At 36.7% G+C, this 9457-nt stretch overlaps 2 protein-coding genes across 2 annotated transcripts; one reads left to right on the top strand and one right to left on the bottom strand.

Annotated features, from left to right (window-relative positions):
* Window positions 1-1046: 1046 nt before the first annotated feature.
* LOC101300146 (DNA-(apurinic or apyrimidinic site) lyase-like) lies at window positions 1047-5916 on the bottom strand. The gene is made up of 9 exons (XM_004299133.1): window positions 5354-5916; window positions 4655-4747; window positions 4072-4216; window positions 3476-3677; window positions 3008-3086; window positions 2409-2470; window positions 2033-2119; window positions 1711-1814; window positions 1047-1179 (listed from the first exon to the last, which is right to left on the bottom strand). The coding sequence occupies exons 1-9, from the start codon at window positions 5573-5575 to the stop codon at window positions 1094-1096; spliced, it is 1080 nt and encodes a 359-aa protein (XP_004299181.1). The 5' UTR covers window positions 5576-5916; the 3' UTR covers window positions 1047-1093.
* Window positions 5875-8853, top strand: LOC101296207 (protein CbbY-like). The gene is made up of 9 exons (XM_004300987.1): window positions 5875-6177; window positions 6377-6447; window positions 6583-6741; window positions 7144-7210; window positions 7587-7682; window positions 8037-8083; window positions 8318-8398; window positions 8582-8689; window positions 8823-8853. Exons 1-9 carry the CDS (start codon window positions 5875-5877, stop codon window positions 8833-8835), a joined length of 945 nt encoding a protein of 314 aa, XP_004301035.1. The 3' UTR covers window positions 8836-8853.
* Window positions 8854-9457: the final 604 nt, after the last annotated feature.

The following is a 9457-nucleotide window of genomic DNA, read 5'->3' as shown; positions in this document are numbered from 1 at the left end:
ACTATTACGAAAAAAGAAATAAATACGAGCTGATTCTTGCAATTTTATTTGGTGCGCTCATATCATCGAGTATAGCTGCATGAAACTATTTTGTAATAAGAATTAGGTTAAAGCCTAGTCACAGAGCATGCTTTGCTAGCTTAGTTTATAATAACTTTTGGTTCTTAACAAATCAGATTCGGTAATCATTAGATTCCTTACGGCCATCCTCTACCGGTGATCATAATGTGCCCTCTCTTTCTCCACCGTACCACGTTGACCATCTGTAGCAACTACTGTAGTTGAGAACAGCTGAGACTAGGGTTGGGGAAGACAAACTGAACTTCTGCGGCCGCGTTAATACGAGGTTTATACATTACACCTCGCGCTTAACGCGGCTGCTAGCTTGTGGCTATGGAAGGTAAGATGGACAGACTTATGACTGAACAGATTCTGAGTTGCTAACACAAATGAGTCATGCAGAAAGCGAGATGAGAATGGCTTGAAGACAAATGACATATGGTCTGAAAGTGCTTTTACAGTGAATATATGTTGACTTCACCGATCGCAGACAAGGTAAATTCTGATCAGATAGATATGGTTGATGGTCAAATTCACCTGGATCAGGGAAGAAGGCATTGACAGACAACCATCAATATCTACTTCCCATTTCATGATATAAAGACCTACGGACCTAATCATTTGAACTCAATCAATGTAATTTATTGTGATTTGCATGAGTCTAGGTTGAGAATGCTTGCCCAGTATGGCAGGGGAGGAGCACAGGACATTGAGGAGGACCACTTTATCACTAAAAGGCTGTGGCATACTTCCTTTTCTCTTCTCTGCGCTGGTATTTCATTTCTTTACTGCGAGAAGTAAATTCCCCCTTCTACCTCGTGCATTTTGACTCCATCCTTTTCAGTTTTCACATTTTTGGTCGTCATAGAATGCAAATCAACGATCAACTTAAACAGGATAATCTAACAATGTAAGCTGCCGCTAAAATATCAGAGAAGCATCATGACAAACTTACTTGATGCATAAATATAGTACAACATTTATGGATAATACTTCGTCCTATAACATTGGGATTGTCATAAATTGTTTCAGTTTAAGCAGTTAAGTCACTCTCCTTAGAACTCTGTTGTGCTTCTGAGAGCACAAGGGTAACTGGACAATGATCACTTCCATAGAATCCTGCAGAGTTTCGAATCAGTGCCAGTTAGCTGTGCATATTGGTATATACTACGAAGAGGAAAAAAAAGAGATGGAATCAACTGACATTATAAAGCTGATGAGATTTTGTTTTAGCTTGTGGGATCACAAGTAAACAGTTTGAAATGCATTTGCCAGAACATTTCACCACAAAAGGTAAAAGCTACATGAGTCACATATCTCTTTTCTTTGTGTTCCGCTTCTTTAGTTTGTTTCAATGAATACTAGATTTTAGATGTAATCCATATTGTAATAAGGATCATCAAACCATAATTACATGATTTGGTGCCATCATCAGAAGACTATGTCTTTAACTCTTTATACATGCTTTGATCTCCACCAACCGGCACTTATGGATGAGGGATACTAGCCTATTGAGTTCGAAATGAGAGTCTGTTTCTATTTTAAACTATAAACTGAATTCTGTAATTCATATATATCATGCCAATTCCAACATTTGCAAGAAAATACACAGCCAGCAGAGGTGATATTTGAAATGGAAAAAACTAATACCTTGAAGTTCAATCCCTTGCCCATGCATCTCACATGAAACAATCCTATCTTTGAGTTGCTCTGCAACTACAAAATAGTCTATCCTCATCCTTTTGCCTCTATACCTGCCAGAAAGCCAACCATTATGTTTATTATGTGCTGTACACTGTATAATAACAATATTTGGTTATTCAGATACTTTCCGGTTCCTCTATGTACATCTAATGATTGCACATCGAGATGGAAACTATGATTGACAAATATTTCAACTCGACTAACACAACAGAAATCCTATTTAATTTTCAATGATAAGTTTCTACGTGCATGTTCCTTATGGTCTTACTTTCCAATGGGATTTCCTGACCAGGAGAAGCCATGCTCCATGTCCTTCTCTTTGTGGAGGAATCGGTATGCATCTATTAGCTTTCCCCTGAAAGACATATTATCAGACGGTAAAAGTTATTATTTATCAAAGTAACAATACAACTCCAAGTAAATAAATGAAAAGCTCCTTTTACTAAATAATATCAATTCAACTAGATTGCTATGATTTCTCAAAAAAAAAAAAAAAAAAAAAAAAAAACTAGATTGCTATGAGATCTCTTCCTTATCCAATCCCCTCCCTTCCTCACTCTATTGAGACAGATACGAATAAGGCCATGCAGGCACACAATGAAAGAATGCAAAGGGAACAAGCTAATAAGTTAAGGGTAACGTACTCTTTCAATATGTTTCCAAAACGCTTTCTCTCAGACAAGGTAAATCCAGGCTGTCCACAATCCTGAATTATCAAGATAACAAACCATCTCAGGGTTTAAGATAACACATATAGGGTACATTTACAGTTCACATACGTAGCTTCCTGCAGTCCTATACCCTTTGACCATGATAAAGGTCAAATGTTAAACCTCGGTACGCAAACTTCCTAAAATGAAACAGGGACAGCAGTGAAAATGGTATCAAAACAAATGGTGGAAATTCTTGGAACAGAAGTATTACAAGTCCGTGATTAACAAGATCCTCCACATATACAATGTTTCCTCTTTCCTAAAAGGTGAGATTCCAGATGACGGCCAGGAACCTCAAAATTCTAAGTAAAAAGGAACACAGCAGTTCAAATAGATGGGAACTTCAAAATACATCCTAACTGAAGAGTTGCATAAGCATCCAGAAGAGGTATTGGTCCTTATATATTCCACCAGCTCAACCTCACTCTTCAGAATTTACCTTTTTAAGTTAATTATGACTAGTTGACAAAGGCCAAGTACTATATGACAACCACAATAATGTCCTAAGAAGCTTCAGTTTGAAATATAACCTCTTTATTCGGAGGAACATAACCATTAACCTTTGCTGCACTGAAAAAATCTGGATGACTAACATCGATCTCTTCATGGCTGCATACAAACAGAAAATATAAGTTCCTCCATAAGAAATATAATATACCTAATGAGGTGCATAGGAACATAAACAAGATTATATTACAGAATCGTTGACATGATAAGCCCAGAACAATTTTTCAATAGGTTAGTATATAATGGGACCTGTAACAAGGTATTAATGGATTATTTTAAACGTGACAGTTAGAAAAACCTTTCTTACAGAAATTTATGCTGCCGAAGTTTCACATCTGAACATAATGCTACCCATTTAACATCTAAGTAGCTCCAAAACATCAGATTTATGAACTTATCATAAATATATTGCAAGGCATGTTACTTCTGAATAGCTCAAGTTTATCATTTGTGAATACTGTGGCTAGTGGGACAAAGAAAGATACACTCACCTGACATTCAGATCACCACACCATATGAGAGGCTTTTCTGAACAGTGCAAGACAAACTCTAAAATCCTTTTATCCCATTTTCGTCTCCTTTGGAATGAGTTTTCTTCCTCCTTCCAGCCATTGTTTGGTGCATATGTATTCAATAACTGAAACGTCTCAAATTCAGCTAAGATAACCCGACCATCTGGTTCATGCTTCGAAGCTAACAAAAGAAAATTGTATTAACCAGCTGATGTGCCAGTGAAACAAAAAGAGTATTTGAGATAGATATCTTTCCAGAAATATTTTCCAGAAATATCCATCTTAAAAAGATAAAGATAAAAGTTAAAAATAGAAAGAACAAGATAAATTCTTTTGTATAGAATAGATAGTTGAAACTAACTTAAAACTGACTTCCCAAAGCATAGAGCTTATAGCTCTTTACATAATCATTTGTATATTACATATATATATGGAAAGGAAATCAAGTAAAACAAAATGATCTTTCATCATTTTAGGTAGGAAGATGTTTGCAAGTTAAAAAAAAAGAAGATCATTTCAGTATATATGAAATTCAATGGATGCTACAAGCAAAAACATATAATCAACCAGCAAACCTTTTCTGTCAAGATTGAAAAATACTTTTTGTGGTCGGAAACACTTCTTTACAATCAATGCAGTCCCTGCATACTTTGAATCAGAAAGTGACCACCAAACACGATAATCTCCAAAGGGTGGATTTGACAGGGCACGCATTATTATCTGCATAATTTGGGAAGTAAAGAAAGAGAATCAACATCTACATTAGTGATAATCTTGAGGCTATTTTGCATAACATGATCAAATGTATAAATGATATCCAAAATGTTTGAAGAACTTGAATATATGAATGGTAAATTCAACTCAGTTGAAGCATAAAACCATACAATGCCTATGTGAATCTTTTAGACTTTTAGTATAATCCCACATATGAAAGCTAACGATTTCAAGAGAAAAAATTTCTTAGCTTAGAACTCATTTGACCAATATATAAGTATTGGCTAATTAGCAACTTCAAGCCTATCCGGAGAATTCAATTTGGTAGTGTTACTAGATGATCCCAGTATATTTCTGTCCACACCACAATGATCAATATCAATACACATGCTCTCCATCAAAAGTTATAAAATTTTGTCAAACAGATGTTGAAGAGTGGCGTACCTGCTTTTCGTCACGCGATGAGCTAGTGTCATCTTTCAACTCTCCTGGGCGTTTAGGTGCACCCTTTGAACCAGCAGCAGGCATCCTAACTTCCTGGTATTGACATGCGGTTAGAAAGTTGTTCCACACACACTTACCAAGATCTTAAATCAATACTTAGCAACCACGACTAGATGCATGACGAAAAGGACAGACTAACAAAACGAACCAACTTACAATCAAGCAGCATTTTTGAATTTGATTCAGAAAACAAGTCACGAAAAAGGCATTATCCGATACTGAATGGAAATTATGCATCTGTCTAACTTTCACATTGTGCATTGTAACTCCTTAAAATGAAAGGAAACAACCTGAAATGTCCAGCACACAAACCACCCAATACCAGTATATTTTATTCAGATCAACTAAAATGTCAACAGCGTGACATGTTTGGCCTAGAGATTTCACCTTTACAAGACTATAATTAACCAAACTTTCATCACAATCCAGAACCTCAGCTACCAAATTCTATTTACCCACATCTCAGACCATAAAAAAGCCACATTCATGAAATTTCACATCCCAAATACTAAGAATCGAAATCCCATTGCACCAACACAGTCAAATTAGCCATACCAATTTGTCATCACAAAACATTCATCAATGCCTCATAAACCCCAAGAATCAAAATGGGTACCTTAAAACAGAGAGATGTCATACCTGTATCGCAATGACGTCGGGATCAAAGGTGGTGATGAACTTGGTGAACTCAGGCCAGTTGTTCTTGACCCTAAGAAGAAAGCTATTGGCATTCCAAGTTAAGAACTTGGTTGGCTCTCTCTTGGGTTTGTCCTCCATTGAAGTTTCTTCACTCTTGGGTGATGAAAGGTTGGGTCTTTTGGCAGACCCATCTTTCTCTACTGGTTGGAAGAAGCGTTTCATCGTCCCCAAGCCTCTGAGCTCTCCACCAGTGTTTGTTTCCCACTGAAACAAGTCAAACAACACCTAGTGTCCTAGTCCCAGTTTCTGTACTTCTATTGTACCCGGTTACAACTTGGGTTGAGATTTGGGCCAACTCGAACCCGAATCCGAACCCGAATATGAAGATAGATAGTGGAACATATATGTGGAATTGGGACGGATAAGTTCGTTAAAAGGACCGTTGAGAACAACAGACTCAAAAAGCTTTGAGCTTTGAGGTGAGATCAGAAACAGAGTCTCTCTAATCTCAAATGGCTACAATGGCCTTTGGTCTTTCCTCAGCTACATTATCTTGTACCAACTCTTTACTATCTCATAAAAATACCACCTTTATTTCCAGCCTCAAATCCCATCAGAGGACATTGCCATGTTCTCTATTGGGCACAAAAGTTTTTATTAGCAAAACAGAGAGACCAGTGGTAATAAGAACATGTCATTCTCAGATCACTTGCTCAGCTTCTTCTTCGACTCTCCCAGCGGCTCTACTGTTTGACTGTGACGGCGTTCTTGTCGATACGGAGAAAGATGGGCACCGCATTTCCTTCAATGATACTTTCAAGGAGGTAAAGTTTGGAGCTTTTGAGAAATTCATTCAATTCTGTAAGTGGGTCTCCTTGCTTTGCTTGGAAAGAGAATAAAGATGTGAGATTTAAAGTATTGATGGAATTTTCAATGAGGGTTTTTACATTGTTTGGAGGATCTTGTGAGAAACTACCTTTAGTGTTTTCACTGTTTTGATTGAAATTATTGATTGATGAACAGAAAGAATTGGGTGTAACTTGGCATGTAGATTTGTATGGAGAGTTGCTCAAGATTGGAGGTGGAAAAGAAAGGTAAGTTGCTTTGTTTTGTCACATTTCTGTGTGTACTATAAACTGAGTAGGTTTAGATTATATGTGAGACAACATCTAATTTGTGGAAGAAGTATGATTTGGACTTGTAATTAAATGGTTGTGGTTTATATGTAGGATGACTGCCTATTTTAACAAGACGGGTTGGCCGGAAAAAGCTCCCAAGAGTGAGGAAGAGAGAAAAGCATTCATAGCTGGACTTCACAAGCGAAAGACGGAATTGTTCATGGCCCTCATTGAGAAAAAGTTGCTGCCTCTTCGTCCAGGCGTTGCAAAGTTGGTTACCATCTACTCTTTAGAATCCTTTATGCAATATCTAGTTCTTGATGCCTTTTGTGTCATGTTTCAGTTGCATTTTGTTCTAAGATTTTGATTTGATGAACAAGTTAGAACAACTCCAATTATTTTCTTCTTAATTCTGATCATGCATTATTAAATGGATTATATATAGTTCCTTCCTTCCTAAGTCAGCTATACAAGTAAACGGCATATTGATGGTTAAGACTTAAGACTTGGGCAAAATGGCTTTTAGACAACAAATATTTAAGACTACTTAGCATTTGTGCTTCATTCTTCGAGGACAATAATAAGATAATGGTTTCTAGTAGGCTTAGTTTTCCTCAGTAAATTTCCGACTTTCAGATTTTGGTAGTAAGTTTCTCTTGTCAATTTATACAGGTTGATAGATCAGGCTTTAGCAGAAGGAGTTAAAGTTGCTGTGTGCAGCACTTCAAACGAGAAGGCGGTATGCTTAATCAGGTTCCACTACTTAATGATTGTATAATTGGGTATCTGTGACAAATGATAATTTTCTGCACTTGGGTGTGTATATTCAGTACATGTAGTATGAAAGTATGCAAGTAATAAAAATTGTTGGGTTGGTCAGATTAACACAGCTCTTACATGTATGAAAACCTATCATGAAACTATGAGATCTTGTTTCGTCCTTCATATGTCTCTCTTATCAGTTTGCAATTTATTTAGACCATGAGAATGACAGTTAAAGCCTTTATCATTAGCTTGTTCATAGTATGTTTAGCTTAAGATATCTTCTTAGCTTCACATTTATTCAGCTTTGCACTTTGTTTTTGTTGTTTGAATCATATTTTTTTTATTTTTAGGTATCTGCAATAGTTTCTTTCTTGCTGGGACCAGAAAGGGCAGAGAAAATCCAGATATTCGCAGGAGATGTGGTTCCCCGAAAGAAGCCTGATCCAGTAATCTTTCAACCCTCTTGTTGGTATAGTGTAAAATTTTATTTTAACTTCACATGACAAAACACTAATGCAGTTCTGTAGTGCCATGTTTCTAGCTAATTACTTTGACTTCACTGCTAAACAGATAAGGGCAATATTAGCTTCTGAACTATAATTTTCTTGTAATCAGCCCATATATGTATAACATATCAACTTCTTGTTGTTTTAAATAAATATTCTAGTTAACTTTACAAACAAAAATACATTACTGTATGTTATTCTTTTAGTTCCCTATATCTTGCAGGTACTTTAGGTTCACTCGAACGCTCTCAATCTACATTGTTAACCACTAAACTAATCCATTCCACTTGACAGGCCATCTATGAATTGGCGGCTAAGACGCTGAGTGTTGATCCTTCAAGGTACTGCAGGAAAAAAGTCCTGTCTAGTTTTGGTGCAACAACAGCCAACATATTGAAAATTTTTGTATCTATATACTTTCTATGTGATCTAGATGCTCGTCCCATTTCTCTTTTGGACACCCTAAATGCTACAGAGATATTCCATAACAAGCTTCTAACCTTTTTTTCTTTGTGCTTTAAGAACAGCTAGATGCCATGGTCGCATAAAGTAATATGTTTTTTCTTTTCTAACAGTTGTGTTGTGATAGAAGACAGCGGCATAGGCCTTGCAGCTGCAAAAGCTGCTGGAATGAAGTGTATAGTAACCAAGAGCGGGTAAGTAACTTTGACTTGAGACCAAGAATGTAGTGCATTCCTACTCACCAATTTCTTACTCGGGATGTTACATTGCAATGTGTATTATCATATCAGATCAATTTCCACACTTACTAGAATGCGACTTGGCTCGTCTGAGTTATGTGTAACATGTTTGCTTCTCCTCTTAAACTCTGGTTCCAGATACACAGCCGATGAAGACTTTCAGAATGCAGATGCTGTCTTCGACTTCATCGGAGATCCCCCAGAGGAGCGGTTCGACTTGGCATTCTGCAGAAGCCTTCTGAAGCAGTATGTGAGCTAGCGCCATATCCCCTATGCAGTAGTCATATGTTCCTATGGGCTAAATTTTACATGACACCTCTCTTCCTTCTTAAATTCTTGTGATGGTGATTCGGCTTACATACATATTGTTCTGATGTAGATATCCTGAATAAACCACAAACTGCCATTTTCTCAAGCAGCTCTATTATAAGCAGATTCATACTTGATCACTATAACCAGTCCCACATATCAAGATCTCTAAACAGTATTTTATTTTATGCTTAAAAAAAATTCTAAACAGTATTTATAAGCAGAGAGGTTGTTCAAGTACAAACATGATGGGTACCTCCTTACCTTTGTGATTTAGGTTTTGGATTGGATATAGGAAAATCCACCACAGTATCAGGTTTAAAGCTGTGAATTTAACTGAAGCTCTTGATTTGTCCATCAATCCTAGAAAAACTGTTATACAAGTCTGTCTCTTTGTCTAGAGTCCCACATCAAGAAAACAGTGAACGACACAAATATATATAACAAGAAAGAACAACTCATAAACAGATTTAGAATTGGTCAAAGAAAAAAAAATAAACCCAAGCCATATATCTCCGGTAGCTAACAAATCTAGATGATAACCAAACTTCATAATGTATCAAAATGTTCTGAATATCAAAAATAGAAACATGGCTTGAATTCTTGGAGCACGAACTCAATGCACTTATGCACATACTCTGTTTTCTTAGCTGCATTTCAATGAAAAAAGAAAATCAAAGGTTGGTGCGGGTTATGGGTGCTCAG

This window comes from Fragaria vesca, linkage group LG5 (genome assembly GCF_000184155.1).
Source record: "Fragaria vesca subsp. vesca linkage group LG5, FraVesHawaii_1.0, whole genome shotgun sequence".
NCBI classification, from domain to species: domain Eukaryota; kingdom Viridiplantae; phylum Streptophyta; class Magnoliopsida; order Rosales; family Rosaceae; genus Fragaria; species Fragaria vesca.
This window is presented reverse-complemented; position numbering and strand designations above follow the sequence as displayed.